Source organism: Ammospiza caudacuta, chromosome 3, assembly GCF_027887145.1.
Source record: "Ammospiza caudacuta isolate bAmmCau1 chromosome 3, bAmmCau1.pri, whole genome shotgun sequence".
NCBI lineage: Eukaryota > Metazoa > Chordata > Aves > Passeriformes > Passerellidae > Ammospiza > Ammospiza caudacuta.
The window spans coordinates 102855853-102877953 of NC_080595.1; the positions used below are offsets into that span (position 1 = coordinate 102855853).

Below are 22101 nucleotides of genomic sequence, written 5' to 3' on the forward strand. Positions count from 1 at the left end.
AATGCCAATCTGAACATCATGTTTACTAGAATTTACTGAGTGATGGGTTGTCAGGTAGAGCTCCTGTAAGAACAACAATATGGCCATCCTTTAATTTTATGCCATCCAAAGGTATTTGAATGAATGGAATGTCAATTAAAAACAGTCCTTTGAATACATATTAAACCTGAAGAATAAAAAGAAAAATAAGAAAGACAAGCCTAACTATCTAATCTTGAAATATTTTTAGAAATCTAATGCAAAAAAGACCCCTCTCCAGTTCTAATACAGCCAAATGCATCACTATTAATTTACAACATGCAAGCCAGAATAACTAGCTGGTGCTGCACGTTGTTCTTGCAGTGTTCTGTGCCTTTCCAATCCCTGTTCATGTGCCTCAAAAACATACTGCTGTTGTAATGCCCAGTGTAGGTTTTACCTCTAAGGAGCCTGACAATAGCTTCTATTCCAGAACAGAAATGGCTTGTTACAGGACAAAAGCCTTTTGTGAGGAGAAAAGTTGAGCAAACCAGTTTTATGCTCAGTTGTCTTTGTTTCCAGGCAGGCAGCTTAATAATGTGTGTTTGTCAGTTTACTACTTCTGTGCTGTTCCAGAGAGCAGTGCTCCTGGCCATGACTCGTTGGGTTGCTCTCCATGGTTCAGCATCTGCGTGGCCTTCTGGGAAAAGAACTTTACAGCAATTCTGTTTGAACTAACCTTCATTGTGTCTGTGCCTATAAATATGGGATACCTTTCTACCAGACTCTTACTAGACCATTTCTAATGGTGACCTGAACTAGAATGAAGTGGACATGAACAAAAAAGAAGATCTTAGTCAGCAGGTAAGAGATTGATCATAAATTATTTCCAAGCAGATATACTGATATAAAATACTTCTTGCATCTACCTCAAGGTTTTAAGTGAATGTGTTGTTCCTTGTGAATTATGTGCAAGGCTCTTCATGCATGTATGTTGAGCATGGTCTGATTCTGAAGGAAATGGAGGTCAAAGACAGGGTTCTTTTTAAGCTGAAAACACTCAATTTGCTTTGGGAAGCAAGTCCAAGAGATTTTGACTTCCTTTTAATTTCATTTATAGCTTTATCAAAAGTAACAGAAGCAGATGTCTGAAATCTGATCCTATTAATATTATTGGAGAAAAGTATTGGCTTTGACTTCATTAACCTAAATGAAAGCACTACAATCTGTGGATCAGGATCTGACCTGGATTAGAAAGTGACACTCTTGAGTCAGGCTACTGACCCAAATGGAAATGCTTAGTTTCTCTATAATTGCATTTTAAAGCAGATTCTAGTCCTGAATTCATACTTCTGTGGTCCGAAACCGCTGTGAAGGAAAGATAATTATTCATTTTGAGCTTATTCATTTTGAGCTTAATCATTTTGAGACTCTGCTTTATGTAGGGATTTTTTTTAACACAGTGCAGGTAACATAGTCAAGGGAAAGTAATTGCAAATAATCTTGTTACAAGGACAACTCTGTTGCTATGAAGCAGCAAGATAATCAACGACCTTGAGAAGCTTTTCTGGTAATTGTGTATGTAGCATGAAAGCTTTGAATGGGTGTAACAAACAATGGCAGATGTTAGATGTGAAAATAAGTAGCACAATATTGTGAGCTAACCTCACGAACCTCACTCCATTAATTTTCACATGAAGGATATTAATAATCTTGAGAATATTTAAAAGTTTCAAAGAAGGAAGGAGATTCCTTCTGCTCTCACATTGCCACACATCTCCCTTGACCTACAGCAAGTTTGTGCTTCAACTTCTCAAACTGCAAAATAATGAGATGTACCTAACATTTATGCCACTTTCACATCCTTCACAACAAGGTTTTTGTAGCAGTAAATCACTCTCAAAGAGCCACTTTATCAAACAAGGTCACTGAGGGAGAAATTAGTCACAGCAATATCTTGACAAAGTATGTGATCCTCATGTTTGTTGCTTACAAACAATCAGTGACTCTTTATCGTCACACGCACGCCTTGTTTTAGCACTGCACCCAAGAGCCAAATCCCCTCTCTGTGCTTGGAGACACTCCCAGAAATATCTGTGCTGTCCTCGATACAACTCCATGCCCATATTCTGTCCTGGTTCAAATCTTTGTAGCTCCAGTGACTCCAGTGAGGCTTCATTAATTCCCAGCAGTAGATAATTTGTTCTTGCATCCTCTGCTCCTTCGCTGCCTGGTTGCTGGGGAAGCAGCAGGGCAATGCTTTCCTCCTGCCAGGGAAAGGGGCAGGGAAATCACTTGGACACAGAACTACTTGCTTTATGGGTACTCTTGTGTGAGGTCTCAAGCGGCACCTCCTGCTGACTTGACTTCAAGTATTTGAAATTCATTGCTACACAAAAAGATTAAATAAACTTGATGTACCAAACTGGGAGAACTGTAAAGAATTAGAATTGAATTAGAACTGGAAAAATTTTCAAACAATGAGAACAATATCCCATGTCAGCATGACCTGAACAACATTTTTACATTTTTTTAGACTGGAAACAGTTTATTTCAGTTTTTCAACAGTGTTTTATATGATAAAAAAAAATATAACCTAAGTGAAGCAATTAACTTTTCATATATAAGAAAATTCATCCAACCAAACCCTATATACTTTTTACTTTTATTTTAGTTTCCCACGTTTTTCTACTTCTTAGCCTTACCAGATTTTGACATATATATGTTCTTTGCAAAAATAAACTTTCATTCTTGAAAAATCTATAGCACTGAGTCAAAAAGACCATCACAACTTGACCTCTTAACAGTCAGTTAATGATATGAAATAAAAAATGAGAAATGTGACTTAGTTCCTATTGTCGTTTGTTGAATGCTTGCATCACTTTTTTAGGTAGTCAGTAGCAGGAACATTGAGTTATTTTGTTGATTAGTTATACTAAAGCTCCTGCTAGAGTTCCACCTTGCCTCTTTCATCTTTTCCTTTGATAGAAATCCTTCTGCAGCTCTTATTCTAGAGTTACTCAGCTCCTTTTAAACTAACTCTTTTTCTCTCTTTTTTCCCTTCCTTTCAAATGCTTTACTGAGAGTTTACCTTTCTCATTTCCATGTCTCTTTTTGTCGATATGTTTTTGAGAGAGGTTTATAAAATACAATAGTGCTTGCAGTCTTGCCTGAAGTCATGACACTGATGCCTACACAAACAAAAAGTAGGAGAAAAATGGAAGGTTCCCTCTGCAGCATCTGAATTTGCCACATAGAACACTACAGATGTATTTTCAGTCACCTATTATAATATTTTAAGGCAAAAGTTCAAGAATTGCCCTGGATTTTCACCTGTTTCATGCACCACAAAACTCAGTATTTGTTATTCCTCCCAAAGGCAACACTTTACATTTCCAATGCTCTCAGCTCGGCAGGTTTACAGTTGAACTGCCTTTTGGCAGTGCTGTATTTCAAGATGTAGTTAATGCTTCACTTCAGAACTGTACAAAGCCCAAAAATGAACACAAACTGCTTAAGAAAAATTGCTTTAGATTTATATTTTCTGTGTTATCACAAGATATAGAATGTCCCTCAGATGTAGAATCCTGGTCGTGTGCCAGAAGCAGCGCTTAATCTGGTTAAGTAGAGCGAGCAATTTCATCTGCTGAAATAGTTGCCTACTGTTACTGTCCTCTGTTCTCTTCTCTTCCTCCCTGCATGGTGCCTTAACATGCTGCTGTAAAGCTTAAGCGTAGCCCTTATCTGTTGATAGACAGAGACATCCAGGCTCTTGTGTACTCAGAGCAACACAGCCGGCACAAAGTGAAGACGAGTAAAACTGTTATTTATCATTAATTGAGATTACCCATAAAGGGAAATGAAGTGTGATCTTACTCTTCCTGCCTCTTGCAGGACTTGCACTGGTCCTCCTCTACCTGAAACCTTACCAGGTACAAACTCCAGTGCAGAAGGGATCAATGTATCAGCACAAATTTCAGCACTGGCACAAGTAGACCTAACAAGTAGACCTAGAAATCAGAGCTTGGGCAAGTACCAATAAATATCAATGAAAAATAACATCAGATAAAACTTTAGAAAGAAGAACCTAAATCTCAGATCTGTCACACTGTTTGTATTTTGGAGCTGATTCTTCTGGCAGGAATATTTGAATTGCTGCCCAAGCATTCACTTGCTAAGACAGAGAAGCAAATTTCAGAACTGCCAAGACCTCTGACTTAAGGTGCAAGCAAATTTTTGAAAATCAGCAAACAAAAATTAATTCATGCTGAAACAAATGTTGGGTAAAACAGCTTTAAAGTAGCTTATTTCCTAGTGCTGTTGATGCAGAGCAACAAAAACTGTGGGAGCACACAGAAAGGAAATTAAAAGTAGTCAGAATTTTTGCTATATTAATGCCATGACTGTTCTACTTTCCTCTCAGCGCAGCACGACACATGTTTCAATTAAATTAAGTAATGATTTATAGCTAGCTCACTGTATCTCTTCCAAGGCACTATTTCACTTACCATCCCTGTCTTCTGCAGAAATAAAAAAATCCTTTCAAGAAATAAAAAGTTAAACAGACAATTCATAAGTCCAGTTCCTGGGTGGTCTCCCCTCTGTACCCATATACTAAGCCTTTTCTGATGGTACACACCACATAAACTACTGGACAAATAAGTCTAAGTCTGTGTTATATCTCATGCATTTGACTGTCTTTAATATGAAGAGATGATGTAGTAGTACCTTGCAACAAATATAGAAATGTTTATTTCACTGCAGAAAATGAAATGAAATGAAAATGAAAAATGAAATTTTCTAAGTGAAATTCCATAATGTCTGAGTTCATTTAGCAATTAAGAGTCATTTCCCTGCAAAAATGTACAATGGACTGAGGACCTAAAGTAATTAATAGGTTGTTTTCTGTATAATTGTAAGAGTTTTCTTTATTTGCAAGTAAAAATTATCACTGTTTTTGTTTAAGAGTAATGAGTACAGTATTTCTTTTGGGTCTAAAATCAAACTGCAGTACCATATCCTGGTTCTTCCTGGAGAATAAACCCTTTGCAAGCTACTATAGACACATCAGTTATTAGTGGTCTGTTGCAAAAGAAAAGTTCCATTTACAGACTTACAAGTGATCAGTCCTTCTCCTGCTCATGTCTATTCAGAAGGAATTTGTTTTGGTAAGGATTATAGTGTGGGAATAGTACCTTGTGTTCGTGAAATCCTTTAGAATGGTTAGTTATATGAATAAGTAGTTTTCTGACATTTTCCTTTAAACATTTATACAATCCTTTTCCTAATTTCATTAGAGGTGCTATAAAAAAGGATGAGCTCAACTTTCCTTCAGTCATTTTGCTGAATATTTTTCAGAGATCTTCAATATGGATAACAGGCAAAAATTGTGTCTATTTAAAAAATTTTCAATAGCTATCAGCATACATTATAAAGCAGAAATGCATATGGTGTTATGATTATGTTACTGGTTTTGAGTTACTCAAAGGAAACAAAAGAATTCTGAAAACCCCATAAATTGTAAATCAAGATATTTTGATGATGGCAGCCTCTGCCACAAAAGATATTAATGTAAATATTTGTCATAAATTAATGGTAATATAATTTTTTAAATTACTATAGCTTTCATAGCTGGAACTCTTGTCTACTTTCTCTCAAAAAATATTGTTACATGTTTAGAAATTAAATATTATGAATGTTTTATTTTAAGACCTGTGTTTTTCCATTTGGCAGACCCCAGTTCCTCTACCACTACTGTTTCTCCCTAAGCCTCATTCCCTTTTTGTATTACTAAGGAAAGTATTAAAATTGTAATTCTGAATTAAAATCTGGTTTTGTCCACTTTTCTTTTCAAAAAAGTTTTTTTTTATTGTGTTTCTATTCTATAATGATACAGAGCTGTAAGGATTAGGTCTATTCTGCATGGGTGAATGTGAAGAGGTACCAGCAAACACCCAGAATAATTATATGGGGTGTTTTAGGGTGTGTTATGGGAACAAACCAAAGCCCTTGGATGAAGAAATGGGTTCATTATCACAGAGTGCTAAAACTGGGGTAGGAGAGGATTTCTCTTGTGAATGCACCAGTGACTTGTTTGATTGCAATGGGCACCACAGGCACGTCCCTGCCAGGATATGTGTGTGGGAGTCAGGGGTTTGTTTATCCTCCCCACAGAGCTGCTGGCCAGCTGCCAGCCAGGCCAACAGCAGGGTCCCAGTGAGCTCTAAAGCAGCTGGACATACAGCCAGTGAGATCCAAAGCAGCTGGACATACAGCCAGTGAGATCCAAAGCAGCTGGACATACAGCCAGTGAGATCCAAAGCAGCTGGACATGCAGCCAGTGAGATCCAGAATAGCTGGACATACAGCCAGTGAGATCCAGAGCAGCTGGACATACAGCCAGTGAGATCCAGAGCAGCTGGACATACAGCCAGCGAGATCCAGAATAGCTGGACATACAGCCCGTCATGGTAAACTGGGAGAGGCGGGAGGAAACATTCCTGTGAGCTCTTCTTTAGGAGAGAAGCTGTGAACCTCTTTTGACTACAAAATGATGGAAAATGGTATGGTGAGAAAATAGTAAAAAAGGGGAGGTCTTAATGAACTTAATGTAGGCCATGCTGCTTCATTCCATATGCACACTGGATGCTTCTGCCTTTCCTTCTACATGCTTTTGTCTTCCAAAAGAAATCACTTTTGCCTTACCCAGACTGGCATTCACTTTGCTTTTGTACAGATCCCTTCTTCTGGAAATCCAGAAATTGGAGAGAGTGCAGATTATTCCTTTGTGGAAAAGGTAAAGAATGGTCTCATTCAGAGGATATCCCTTGATTTCCCAGTGTTTTTACTGGTGCTAATTCCAGCCCAATCCAAGCAAGCCAAGTACTGTTCATGTCTCTTAAATACATACTTGAGTAGGCATTCATTAATAATATAACAGTTTGTGATTGGATATGCAGTGATTTTGGTTAAATTAAGTCTTTTATAAGACATTGTGAAATGAAGAATTCAATCACTATCGTGACAATTAATCACTCACAATATTGAAATCTGTGCAATTTTTTTTTTTAATTTGAAAGTGTCTTGTTTTGATTTCCTGTCCCTTTCCCTGTCACCATCAAATTAATCACACTTGAGATAAGATCAGGATATTTAGGAGAGATGGTGATCCAGACACTTGATGTATCTGGGCATAATGCAAGCACCTTACTTTTTGTAGCTCCTTTTCCCACTTTTTCCACAGGATTACATCCATTTTAAACTCTGCTCCCACCACTACAATATAAGCTATATCAGTATCATATATAAAGGTAAACATCATCTTCTTTCATGTTTAAACATCCAAATATGAGTTTTTCCTTTTGAAACTGTTCTGAAAGTTATTTGTTGAAATTAAGTCCTGAAATTAATTTAAAAGCTGCTTATTTTCAGGTTTCAATTCTCACACTCATAAGAAGTGCCGGTGTTCTGGTTTCAGGGCAATAAATTTCCTTTATAAATACAAATACTTTTAATGTGACCAGGATTATACTTAATTGTAAGTATTAGAATACATTTTTTCAACTTTGAAGGGCACATTTGGTAAATGATGTCACACAATGTCGTATGTCTTGTATTATAATCTACTAAATCTGCCTAAGAGTAGTATTATGAAGGTGTTCTCTCTAATTTTGTTGAAAAACATAGGAAAAAGAATTCTGTGATATATTTTAAAGATCAAAAATAGTGTTCACTTTTGAGATTTCCATTATCAAGAAGTAGTGGAAGTACTACAAGGTGAATGCAGCAGGTGGTAGTGCTCCATTGCCGTGTTTGTGTCATTCATGCATGTTTGGTTGTATATTTTATTGCTGGTTACAGAACACATCTGAAAGTGACAATGATGAAGTTGATGGCAACAATATATGTGGTTTCAGAAAGAAAAAGGAAATCAAAGGTCCTACAAAGTATGTTTCTCCTCTAGAAAATGAGAAGATGGAGCTGTCCCACACCTCAAAAATCCCAGATCCTTGTCCACTTAAAGGAGCCACTGGTTGCTCAGAGCTGCCATCAGAGCAGTCTCTCCAAAACCCCAGTACCTTTCCTGCAGCACAAAAGGACAGAGGAGGTCATGACAATTCCAACTCTGGCAGCGATGGTAAAGAAGACAGGTGTGGAGAAACACGAGAAACCCAGGAATATGCAGATAGTGGGAAAAGAATATCAGGAAAAATGCATGAGGAAACAGATACAGCAGCCCAGATGAAGCTGCCCACAAGTGTGCAGCCTGTGAGAGGTGCAGAGAAAGGTCGCTGCAAGGAGGCAGCACAGAGGGAGAAGCACAGTGAGCAGGCAGGGGGTAAGCCAGGAGAACGGGGTGGGATGGAAGAAAACCTTGTCAAGTTTCACGTGACAAAGATGGGCTCCCTGGGAAGTGCCACATCCGTGCCAGGGAGCCGAACTGGAGAGGCCTTCAAGGGGGCTCCTGGCATTTCTAAACGAAGTCTACAAGAGTTGAAAAACCTGCTGAGTGAAGGTCATCTGCCTTCTCATGGGCCCAATTTCTGTGGCAAGGCAGGCGGCGCTTTTGCTCAGAAATATTTGAAACCCCGGGAGGAAGCATCTGACAAGCAGGGCCGGCCCTTTGGGACTTTTAGTCCCCATTTTGGAGAGGAAAAGCAAAAGTATCTCAGCTTCCACAAGGAGGGAATGGGGCAGCAGAGAAAAACTGTCCTGGTCCTCAGCTCTGCCGGCTCTGATCAGCAGCAACCAGGGGGAAGCGATGTGGATCACCTTGTTCTGGGACTTCCAGCAGCTCCTACACCTGCAGACAGCACAGCTCCTGAGGTGCAGTTTGACTCCTCCCCAGGCCTCGACGGTAAGGATGCTTAAACATCACCTGCTCTCCCCTTAAAGAAAATGCTCCTGTTGTTTTGTGGTGTTTTGCTAAGCTGCAAATTTAAGTTGGAGCTAGTGCATGAGAGATCTGACACCTGTGGTTTCTGTGTGATCAGGATGGGTTGGATATTGTGCCCTATATCTATGATGCTTTTTCTATTTGTTTTTTTTAAGCAAGGCATTTATAAAGCCCAACTGCCTGCCCAAACCATTCATGCACAAGTGGTCATGTCTTTTTCACTAAAACTAAAATATTTCCTCATTTAAACTGAGTGAAGGCACATTTCCCAAAATTCTGCTACATACTGCAAAGCTCTGATGGCATCTGCACTTCTTAAAGCTTATTTTTTAAAAAACATTTACAGCAGTAGAAATTGTTCCAAAGTAGGAATGGTGTTTTCAATTATTTGTCTTGTGAGAGGACTGGAACGCAAAAAACATCTCTTGCAAATTATAGAGCAAGAAAAGCAAATGAGGCAGAGAAAACTTCCACTTATTTTCATGCTGTTCAGTAAGTCCATTTTGGAAGCGTTTGTAGAGACAATTAATTGCTACTAACAGGCTGTGATTTCTTTGTAAAAGCTTCTGGGCTGGATGGATCAACAAACTGAAAACTATTATTAGCTGTGATAATGTAATGGGTTTGAACAGTTTGTTGTTCTGTTTTTAGGAAGCACAAAAACATCAGTTTGTCAGTTGTATGAATATGAGATTAATACATTTCCATGGGCATCAGTACAAGATCACATCATCAGCTTTCCAGGACAGATATCTTGCCTTTTGACTTATCTTGCTAATACAAGAAATATGAATCTCTTCATTGATAAAATATTTTATCCATCATTAACTACATAAGAAAATGTAATAATGACAATGAAATGTTTACAATAATATTAATTTATCCTGCTTTTTTCAAGTCTCCTGTCAGATGGATAGAAACCATGCTATAGATATTCTGAAAACAGACAGTTTGAACATGTCAATTGTTATCAGCTGCAGCAGGATTTCTTGGCAGACATTTTGTATTACCCAGTTTGAACAAGTCTGAAAAAGAAATCCATGAACAGTATCAGTGTTTATTCAAGGCACTGCATGAGAAATACAAAGATGTGAAAACATGCTTCACACTTGAACCACTCTCTATTCATGTCTGTTAGAATAAAAAGTTTAGAGCATTATTTCTCAGCCTGTTCTTGATGCTGTTCCCTTTCCAGACTACATTGTTTTTCACATTGTTAAAGGCTAGCAAAATTCATTATCAAATTTTAACAATACTGTGTTCTCATTGTCTGCAAAACCAGCAAGTATATTTTAAAACATAGGACTAATTATTCTTTGTCATAACACCACTTACAAGGTAGAGGGAACTGATGAGATTAGTTGTAGATTCCACAGGGAGATTTTAACCCAGTTGTAACCACTCAGCATGAAGTAGATAATTCAAGCTTTTTACCCAGTCAGTAAAGAGAGGCATTTTCTCTTCAGAGAGGTATTAGAGGTAGGTGAAAAACTGACCTCTGAAGGTGGGTGTATATTTCCACTCAGTGGGGAAGAAGCCCCGTGATGATTAGTTGAGGCCATTTGTCTAACTCTGAGATGTCTAAAGCTGCCTGGGATTAACCCTGCCCTGTATGACTGGTGGCAGTGATGGCTGTAGACACCCACAGGGGAGAAGTAACTATGAAGGGAGCTGGGAGAAAACTGTTTTGTCTCAGCAGAAAAGTATTCAGAATCAAAGGTTTTGGAATCTCATGGGGTTTGGGTTCCATTTGGCTTTGACCAAACAAGCTGTAGGTCTCACTGTGCATTCCAACTGGTTAATGGCTTGCACAGAAATAGTTTCTACTTAATAAGAACTGTATGTGTTCAAAAATTAATTTTCATTGAATACATTCATTAAGTTAACTGAAGAAAAGAAAGTTTTAGATAAATTTCTGCACTGTTTAATGAGCCTTTGCATAAAAGTATTTCATTGTTGCCTGTGGTAATTTATTGATTGATAAGATCAAATCCTAAACATTTTCAATTTTTTGGACTAAAACATTATGTTAATATTTCACTTACCAAAGTACCTGAAGTCTTGGATCTAAAGATATCTTGACTTTGAGTAGATCTGAAATACAATCTCCAATCATTTGCAAGTTTTCAAATATTTGAACTTGCTCAAATCAGAAGACTTCATCCCAAATGTTTGAAAAAAATTACAAGAAGTTATATTTCTGATCTACTCAGTGTTGACATATGGTCAAAACAGGAATATACTTTATTGTTATAAAAGTACACAGTTAAGTGATAATCTCTAGAGATCAGCAGTTGATAGGTTAAAACATGTAGCTGAGTATCAGTGATTCAGAGTACATCAGAGGATTTATACACAGTCATGTTAGTTACATGGCTAACATCTCTCTAAAATGATAAATCCATATATTTTTTCCAAAATTCTGATCTGCATTTTGTCCATTTCTTGTCATATCTTTTGTAAAAAAAGTACTTGGGCATGGGAAGAAATAAAAGGAAAGAAGCAGACATGTAAGATACTCAGGTTAGTAAGAAAAATGTTACTTGAACAATGTCAGAGAAACTGGAGCTGAATCTAAAGCTAAAATCCAATCTAAAGCTAGAAAGGAAGAAAGAAAGGTAGAAACTAACACATGCAGCTAATTAGGTGAATATGCTGTCAGCACTACCCTGAATTTAGGAATTTTATTTGCTGAAGTGTCTATATCTGATAATGATGTGAATTTCTGCAAGTTGGTATGTAGTCATCAATTATCAGCTGCTTCTTAAGCTGTTCAGTGCCTGCATTCTTGGGAGACAAAGAGGGATGATTCCAAACAGTGAAGGATGAGAATAACAGTAAAAGATGCATAACCATTCATGGTATGTACATGCACACAGGATGAATTCATGCATGTGCTGCATGTGTGGTGTGTATAACACATAGGGTGGGTGTGTACTGACCTCTCTGAACTGAAATGTTACCCGGTGCTGCTCTGTATACTACTAAATTAGAATATTAATTCTATAGCGGCCAGAGAGAAGGCCAGAGGAAATAACTTTATTCAAGCAATATGAAGCACCCAAGGATCATGATGGCCCAGACTCTTGGTGTATCATCCCCTCTGACACAGGGGTGTGTGGGCTCCCAGAGCCAGGGACTGAGGGTGGCCTCAGCAGCCACAGGCACTCTGGGCACAAGGACCAGCCGAGCCTGGAGACATCCCACAGGCTGAGGAGAAATTGCTCTTCTGGACCTTAGGAAACTACATCACCCCCAGGTAGCTGTAGGTGAGCAAAGCACTGGAATAAGTCTCTCACTTGAGGCTTCAAATTTGCTTTGTGTGTCTTGGTAGGTAGCCAGGATAAAAAATGTTTTAAAATCTACTCAGTGCAGACTGCAGAGCTGGGCATCCAGGACAGCTCCCAAAGCAGCTCCTCTCAACAGCACTCATATTCTTGAGTATATGTCAAGTACATGGCCATGTAAATATGACCAACATGAGGCCAAGAACTGCTTGAGAGGAAACTGAAGAAAGCAAATATGTTTCAGCTATGGCTGCAGTGGCTGTTCAACCTAGAGACTGTTGAAATTTCAAGTGCGCAAGAAAGTCTGAATGCTTCAAGAATCACATGCTGACTCCAAACAATAAGTTCCTTTGTTAACTTGGCTTTTTAAAGAAAAATATATCAAGAAGATACTAGCAGGCTGTATTTCATACTTAGAAGTGGATTTCATCAATCCTACAGGAAATCTTGTTTTCTATCACAATATTAACCTCATATTTTTACTCTTGACTTGTTCAAAGCTCTTATTTTTAATAATGAGGCACTAACAAATGATGCTACCTAATATTTAGGGACAGAATTATCAATCCTTCAGCAAAGAAAAAGCCTAGGCTTTTCTCTTTTGACATACAAAAATTTGCTCACACAGTCTGAACCAAATTTCAACTCCCCATGTGGTTTCACTGTCCCTGTGCTCACCTGGAGGAGACGTCTGCCCCCACTGATTCTGCTCAGAAAAACCAGTCAGTCACAAGGAAACAGAAATGGAGATTTTTGGGAGCTGCAGGTGGACAATCAGGGAATATAAGTGGTCACTTCACAGTCACTGCCTCTGCTGTAATTCATGCAGCATCGCAATGTTTTACTTTGGGATTTAGGACTGCCTTTTTCACTTGGTGCTCTTTTCCACTTTGTGTGTGACACAATCTGTGCCATTCTTGCAGTTCTCCTAAAGTGAAGAACAAAAGATAAACTGTTCCTTCATGTTCTTTCCCCATGCCTTTTCTGTGGCTCAACAAAGTTTTTCTCTCTTTTTCTATGTTTTGAACAGAGTTGGAGCATAGCAGGGCTGAAGCTCAGCTCCTTTCTAAACCCTCTTGCTTGCCCTTATTTTCTGTTGAAAAACATATTTTTTTCCTTTTCCTTTCCTTTTCTTTACAAACTAAGCTGTATACAACTGACCATTTCTTTTTCACATAACAAACTCTAAGAACAAACCAAAATAACCAAAAACTCTTTAGTCCTTTATCTTCCATACTAACAGATGAAATCATCCTCCTCTATGACTCTGCATGATTTCCCATCTTTCCTCTTAATCTATATGAAAGAAAAATGCTCAGACAGGACTTCCATCCAGTCTTTCTGATCTATTTTGTCCTCTTTCAGCTGAGATTCAACTCATCTGTCTCTGGTATTTGTTGTAAGCTAGTCATGGCATGATTCTGTGAGAAAGAAGTGTATTCTGACAGTAATTCTTCCCACCCACTGGAGATGCTTGCTTTCTTTACAGTAATAGTTAAAGGTCCCAAAAATTGTTTGATTGGACCTAATGTAAGGGAAATGCATTCTTTGCTTGTTATGGCTGCCAGCTGCCTCTCCTTCTACAACATGTTAATGAAAAGTTTAGTCCTTACCTTCAACGCTGTACAAAGTCTCTTCCCTAATTAACCTTACTTCCCATTAAACATAGTTCTCTCTCTCATCCTGGAAGTGTTCAAGGCCAGGTTGGATGGAGATTTGAACAACCTGGTCTAGTGGAAGGTATCCTTGCCCATGGAATAGGCACCAGAACTAGAGGATCTCTAAGGTTTCTTTCAACCCAACCTGTTCTATGATTCTCCTAATTATTTTTAATTAGGACAAATATTTTTAGACCAGTAGGGACTTCCCAGTTTGCAACAGTGTATGCCTTGGTTCACACAACTTGGCTAAATGATTCCTCCATATTTTCTTTTGAAAATCCAAATTTTCTTTTTGATTTTGAAGAAAGATAGGCCAGTGTAGTTTAATCTTAGGTAAGACTATCAGTTAGGTAATTCCGTTGGGTATTACAGAACTTAAATTTCTTTCAGACACCTGCACATTTTGTTTTCAAATCCTCTAAATTTTGTACACAACTGTTATGATTTTCTCATTCATTGCAGATATTATATAAAATATCCTGGAATGTAGTAAAATATAGGTTATTTATGTCATCTCTCACTTATTGAAAGATAAAAATGTACTTTGCATTTGACTCTTGAAGACGTATCTTCTCTGAGAAGCTGTGTCATGTTGTTATCATACAGTTTAGAAACAATAATTCATGGCCGATTGAAGCTATATGACAGTATCTAAATTAGCCAGAGAACTCAAGAAAAAGCCTAGCTTCTCCATGGTCATGCCAGTAAAAAGCCTGCTTTGCAATTCAGTTTAAAAAATAAAGCAGACCTTCATGAGACAAAGAAATAAATGGAAAAAAACGAACTTGAAAAGTTCACTGTCAAACAGATCAGGGAAATATTTTTGCTGTCTTGTATCCTTTGAGAGTTTCTAGTAGGCTTACACATTTATTGCCCTGTTAAGAGTCTCATAGGTGAGTTAAAATGTAAGGTAGGAAACAACTTTTTATGTGCTTTACTGCAGAAATCAAATCATTAAGCAATTTTGGTGAAACATTTTTTTAGGAGAGAAAGAAATGGAAATTACATATTTTTTCAACCTAAGATGCTTCTGATCACTGTTTACACCAATAGAGCATTTGAATGCAACTCATCTACTTACCATGTCAAAAAACCAGATGGGAATAGAAAAGTAGCAATAAGAATTATATCAGCTGTAGGGAAAGCTGTCACAAAAGGTTTGAGAAATAAAGGCGCTTAAGGTTTGAAGGCAAAAGTGAGAAAGTAAATAATGTGCTGTGTAAAACAAGTAAACTGGCTGTTCTTAACAATATAAACCAGAATACTGTAAGGAAGAGCAGACATATTTGAACTGGTTCTGACAGTAATTTCCAAAGGATTTAGAGGAGTGCGTTTGTGTGATTATCCTGTGGGACTCATTTCTGGTGAATGAGAAATCAACACAAGGTGTCTGTTTTTGTAAAGTGGTCAAACAAAGATCTTCAGAGTGTCCTGTGTTAGATTTCTAACATAGTAGCCTCTTCTAGAACTGAGAAACTGTTCACTTGAGTTGTGGTGTGGTTTAACACCTTGAACAAGTTGAAAATGAGAGATTGATCTGCGACATTCACTTTCTTCTGTTTTGGTACTTTTCTCTTGCTGAGAAGGGAAAGCTGATGTCCACTATTTGCCCCAGCTGCTCTTAGCAATCTGGATTATTTAAATATTAATAATCTAAGAATGGCACCCCTCTAATAATAATATTAACAATAATAATGGTAATATTTTAAATTTTGTGCAATTAATATGTTTTAAATATGTGAAGATAGTTTGTATTTGTAGATATTTTGTACTAATTACAGTAAAAATGGGAATATTACCAATTGTTTCTCAGTGGTAACTTAAATGGGAAATGCAGACAGAACCATAGACAAACAAACATCCTTTCCTGTGTCCTCCCTAACTGATGTAGATATTTAATGATTTGCTTAAAGAAAGATGGCCAGTTTGGATTTTTTATTTGATTTTTAAAATGAAAATACGAACAAAAATTTGAGCATCTCATTGAACTTTCTTTAACAAGATTTTCTGAAACGAAAAGGAAGACGCCCTTATTTCCAGGCACTCAGAAACCTAGAGAAAAAGTTACACTTGTGAGCAGAATCCTCCCTTAGAAGAATGTAAAACTTTTAGACTGTGATTCTAAATCAGCTAAGCCTGTCAAATATGTATTATCTACATTACCTCTAGTAGCTAATGCTCTGGATAATGACCATATGAACTGAGTAAAGGCAGAGTACTGAGTTCCCTGCTATACTTTTCCAAACTTTAATAATTGTTAGAATCATGGATGTAGTTTGACAGTGATTTATTTAGCAGTTACCAAGAAAATATATTTTGGGTCCTATGCAGTAGAAAAGTGAGCAGCTAGTAGTTATTCACTAATTATTACTTAAGAAACAAATCCCCTCACATATTTCCAAAATCAATCAGAGGTGACATTTTTATCTATCTTACAATTTACAGAAACATTATTTCAATGAGCAAGCTAATCTGAAAATGATGCAAAAGATGAACTCTAAAGAGTGTGTGAAGGCTGCATAACTGTTTCTGGTGATTCTAAAGGATTTTGGAAAAAGCTCTTGTAGATGAATAAGTGTCTTTTGACTAGCAGGGTGTCTACACAGGTATATAGACTAATTCTAGTCTAATACAGACCAATATATACAATTTATTCTCATAATTTAAAAATATCTTTGATTGTAAAAGTCTAACTGGAGAAGACAAATTCTTGCTCCTTTAGTTATTATTTTTTTCTTTCTTAGTGTTCTTTAGAAAAATTGTATGTGTATGAATTCTCTGTTAATGTTTGTTCACATACGGAATTATGTATTTATTTAAATAACTTTAGCTCCAAGACACACATATATAAAATTTGGAAAATCATCTGCCATTGGCAGATGTTTAAATTAAGTATATTTGTAGCTGTACTTTTAAAATTAATTTATGCATCAATAATATGACATAAAATTTGTGTTTTTCTTAGATACTGATTAATAGAATCTATATCTCTCAGAATACTGTTTTAAAGAATTAATTGGAGGAGAATTAAAGCTGCTTTTGTTCATGATTTGTATATTTTTACCTAAAACATATTTGTTTATTAGATGAAAATTTAGCAGACAACATTTCAGGAAATTTTAAGAAATACTTGCAAAATTCCCATTAAAAGTTGACTGATGTCAAGGGTTGTCAGCCAATCCTTACTTTGAACAATACAAAGACATAAAAATCTCAGTGTGATGGGTGGTTGACAGGAAATGTTTACCATCTTTGCCAAGGAAATTAAACTTATAAAATGAGGCATCAAGCACAGCTTTAAAGGTAAAAGCCTCAGATTTTTGTCCCTGGAATAAAGAAAACTTCTCTTGATATAAACTTTAAGAAGATTTTCAGAATCTTTTAAAGTTCTGTTAAATTATTAAACAGCAACAGTTTATACCTCTTAATAAAAAACCTAAATATTGGTCATGTTCCTAAAAAAGTCTATTCTGGTAAATGCCAGTAAACTCATATGTTGTAAAACAACATGACTGAAGGATGACTGAAATGGTCTTCAAATAACTTGGTGGCACAGGCAGGGCAAGGCCAGTCCTCTCTGCTTGCTCTTGTGTTTTGGCAGCACCTACAGCAGACTGAGTGTTGCACAGAATATTTAAGCAGGACTTCCTTATTTAATACTCATCTTTTAAAAGGCATATTGCTCCAGTGCTTATAGAAGACATTGGGGATGAAAAAGCTATGTCCATAAGGAATTTAGAGCTGAAACAGGCCAAAGAGAAAGATGTCATGAAGAGAAGTGTATGTGACAAAATTATTTTCTTTCTGTTCAATTTTTACTCTGTTCTCCTATTTACTAAAATTTTGTTCTGTGTTTTCAGCTGCCATTCCTCAGGAAGCACTGTTATTACTTAACTTTTTCTTACTTGACTGACCCAAAATATCATTCTTGCCGTCTAAGCTGGAGGATGCTCCAGCAATACTCAAAGATTCTGAGAAGTCTGTGACTACAGATGAAATTGTGGCCTTCTTAGGGAATAATCTGACAGCCTTGTGCTGGGCCAGCTGGTGAATCTTCTTAAAGCCTTGCAACTGGCAGTCCTACCTGCCCCAAAGGGGAGGTCAAAAAGCTGTGTTTGTGCCTGCTGGCTCCTGCTAGAGGAGATCTGCTCTAGTTTGGGTACTTTGCTACTGGAGAGATTAGGATGGACCCACCAACCTTAAGAGTTCCTCAGCAGGAAGCTTTAAACTTCCACTTGAAGGTTGTTGGTGGTGAAGGCTTGCTGTTGGTGATCTTTCACTGTGGATTTGAAACTTCTGCAAAAATTCATCTGCACACATCCTCAGGAAGAACGGAACACTTTTCTCCCAGAAATGTGAAAAGAAATATATTTTTCCCAATTTTTTGCCTGTTAATATAAAATTTTACTTTTGGTTTAGTTTATTGTATCAAGTGGAAGTTAATGCCTTATGTAGTTTAACCTGAATAAAAATAATGCATAGATACTCCAAAGAAAAGCAGGCTGAGACTGAGGTTGGAGAAAGGAAGTTTCTGCGCCCATCTCTCTGCTCTGTTATAGAAGTTGTACTCAGGTGTAATTGCCTTCATGTCAAGAAGTTTATAGTGCCCTACAGCTTCTGCAATACAGTTGATGACTCCATAACAGCAAATATATAAATGCCTAAACTTCCCTTAAAAGTCACTGCCGGTGCTGGAGAAGAAAGTAATCCTCCTCAAGAGGCCTTGAGAAAGGTTTAGTAGAAGACAAGTGCCTTTTTATTATGTTTCCGTATCAACACACTCTACGAAGTCATTGAAGAAACAGCACCTGTATTCTGTCAGTTTTCAGTGGGAAATAGGTATCCAGTTACTGCTTTTGCTCCTAAAAACCCTCAACAAACCTCATAAATTCCTGGTATTACCACGTGTTCTCTTCTTAACTTGAAAAAGAATTTAAACAAAAGACCATTCCAAAAAATAAGGAATTTTATACAGGATGCCAGGGAAAAATACTTGTGTTTATTTGCAAAACTCTTTCATGATCCATGTGTTTTTGTCATTTCTGTTTTTATACCCCATGCCACAATTTCCTACTGTTGCACTTTTTAGGAGAGCCTTATTCCAGCATTCATTATTTTGTTTGACGTGAACACTCCTCTTCATTTCTAGCATTCAACAGAGACCCTGACGTAAACGGCCTCAGAAACTCAACTCTCCTTTACCTGTTCTCTCATATTGAGTTTATTAAGCAGCAGATGGCCAGGGACAACGTGCAGTTTGTCAGATTTGAATCAATAGACCTCCATGGTGTGTCAAGATCAAAGAATGTTCCTTCTCGTTTTTTCCAAGTAAGTTTTTTATTTTCTAGTTGTATCTTTATGTGTTTTCATGCCCCCATCCTTAAATTATATATTTTTTCATACTGCAGGCAGCAACTCCAACTTAGAACAAATTATCTGTTCCCTCCCCTTGCTCATGTTCCCAAAGGATCTAGACTCCTTTCATCACTGCAATCATTTATTCCTCCTCTCCTCCAAATACTAATCTAATTAGATAAGGCTAGTAATTTCAGTTCTTTGAAGTTCTAATTATCTCTACCCTCAGAAATATCTTTTCAGATTCAACACATTATAAAACTTTTAGTTTGCCAAACATTTCTAAATTGAAAAAAGAAAGGAGTAAACACTGAAAGAAATAAAATCACTGAAAATACAATAATTTTAGTTATGAAAATTGTCATAATTATCAATAAGATAGGAAAATATCATTGAGTTACACAATGATTTAACAGCAATATTTGCCGTAGTAATGATTCAGGAAATAAAAATCCAATTAGGAAGCAGGATAAATTAGGTAACAGTGTTCAAGGAGGGAGAGGTACTACAATGGGGTAGTCACCTTGACACCTTTTTCAGTGCCAAAGGGGCAGCTTAGACATCTTGGAGCAGAGATCATCAGAATTTGGTTATGAGTGTCACACATTGGTACTGTTGACTGCCACCTGCTTAAAAGAAGACTTCATTCATTCATTCATTCATTCATTCATTCATTCATTCATTCATTCATTCACATTAAGAGAAGCCACCATATGCAGTTTCCATATGAAATGCAAAATTGTCTATTTTCAGCTCTGAGATTTCTCCTTTCTGATTTTGTTCAGTCTCCTGTGCTCACACAAATGGCAATTTTTTCTCTTAGAAGAATAAAGGTAAGGTGTAAATATGAGCCAAATTTCACTTGATAGAACTTGGCCTAATTGTAGCTTTCATCAGAAAAATGTTTGACCATAAGGGAAGTTGTAAAGGTGCTTGATCAAAGGTAGATGATCCTTCCTTGGGGTCTTGCCTGCATTTCATCTTCATTAGTTGAAACTTTCTGTTCAAATGGAGAAGAATGTATAATTATGAAATTTTGTCACCTGTAAGAGGTTCCCTGCATTTTGCCCAAACTTTTTAAGTTTAGAAAGTGAGATTTTTATGTTAAATATTGCATCTGAAAAACAGTATTTAAAGAGAAGTTACAGCCTGAAATGAATTTATATGAGTCTTGTGTGGTCACTTGGGTCTACTTAAAAAAATGGTAGCTAGATAGATTAACTGTAGATAAAAGTCTGACTTGCAAATTGTGCACCTAACTGGTGATACCCATAATTATGTAAAAACCATGCAAGAAAAGTGTTGAACAATTTTTTGTCCTTTATGAAAATTTTAAAAATGATCATTGATGTCAGAGTTTTCATAACAATCTTGCAGAAAGTTGTTCTGCTTTATAAAGACACAGCAACTGGCTCTTACCCTTCACATCAGTGATCACTGCATTTTAGTGTTCTTTTTCAATAATATCATTGTTCTACCTGAGAATCTGAATTTTTTGTCTTTTACATACAAAAAAATACCATTGAGCTGTTTCCTGGTTTGGTAATATGTCATTCTGCTCTGTGTTTAGGAGAAAGCAATTCATGGTATTGCCATGCCCAGAAGTTACCTTGAACTGACGCTGAATCCCAAAGATAATGAATTAGAGTACATAAATGCAACCAATTTCAATTGTGACATAATTCTGAACCCTGATTTATCAACATTTCGAATACTACCCTGGACTGAGCAGACTGCAAGAGTGATATGTGATTCCTTCACCGTGCTGGGCACCCCACTAATGACCTCCCCAAGGCACATTGCCAAGAAACAGCTGAGCCAGCTTCAGGACAATGGCTTTTCTTTGCACTCTGCATTCACTTATGAATTTTGTATTTATGGCATTACTGAGGTTGTAAATTCAAAGACAATATCCTTTCCTGCAGCCACGATACTAAACAACCATGACCAGACTTTCATTCAGGAGCTCATTGAAGGAATGTATTATGCTGGTGCCAACATTGAAAGCTTTTCTTCTTCCAGTGGGCCTGGGCAAATGGAGATCACATTTCATCCAGCGTTTGGCCTAGATGCAGCTGACAGTGCCTTCACATTCAGAACAGGCCTTAAAGAGGTGGCTAAGAAGTATAACTACGTGGCTAGCTTTTTCTCAGAATCAGGATTCTACAATTCGGGGGCTCTATCACACAGCCTGTGGGACCTGAATGGCCAGAAGAATTTGTTTTCTGCTGGTTATGGAGTTGAGGAGCTCTCAGAGCTTGGAAAAAACTGGTTGTCAGGTCTCTTGGCACACACAGCAGCTATCAGCTGCCTGATGGCTCCTACCACCAGCTGCCGCAAGTCTTATTCTAAGTACAGTAAAGAATCAAAAGAAACTGTAAATGCAAAGTGGGCATATAATGATAACAGCTGCGCCTTTAATGTCAAGTGCCATGGTGGAAAAGGCACTTACATAGAGAATAAATTAAGTTCTGCTGCAGCAAACCCATACCTGGTCCTTGCTGCTACTATTGCTGCAGGTCTAGATGGAGTGAAGAGAGGACTCAGGTATGATGATATGCTTGAGGAGGAAAATCACGCTGCTGATCTGAAACACTCCTCTATCCCTCTGAAACTAGAAGATGCTCTGGTTGCACTTGAGAAAGACACGTGCATTAAGGAAGCATTAGGCGAAACTTTTATCCGATACTTTGTTGCCATGAAACACTATGAGTTAGAAACCGAAGAAATGGATAGTGAAAGGAATAAATGCCTGGGATATTTTATTTAGAAGGAGCACTCTTCTGTAGTGATGCCGTGTAAATGCATACAGTGAATGGCTCAGATTCTTGAAATTAGTTTTAAATATAGTTAAAAACATTTTAATGCTTTGAGATTTCCCCTCCCCCCCTTTGTATAGTACATGGTAATTACACTTAATTGTCCATATACATTCATGCAGCAC

General features: G+C 37.3%; 1 protein-coding gene across 3 annotated transcripts in view; it reads left to right on the plus strand.

The window, feature by feature from the left end:
- Positions 1-21927, plus strand: part of LGSN (lengsin, lens protein with glutamine synthetase domain) — a 60130-nt gene extending 38203 nt beyond the window's left edge. The window contains exons 1-5 of one of the 3 annotated variants that reach the window (XM_058802735.1): positions 793-822; positions 6695-6754; positions 7819-8815; positions 18952-19130; positions 20728-21927. In XM_058802735.1, coding sequence (XP_058658718.1) covers positions 793-822; positions 6695-6754; positions 7819-8815; positions 18952-19130; positions 20728-21927 — 2466 coding nt within the window. Of the gene's footprint in view, positions 1-792; positions 823-6694; positions 6755-7818; positions 8816-18951; positions 19131-20727 lie in introns of those variants that run through there. The other 2 variants (XM_058802736.1, XM_058802734.1) reach the window with 2 other exon arrangements.
- The last annotated feature ends 174 nt before the right edge of the window (positions 21928-22101 follow it).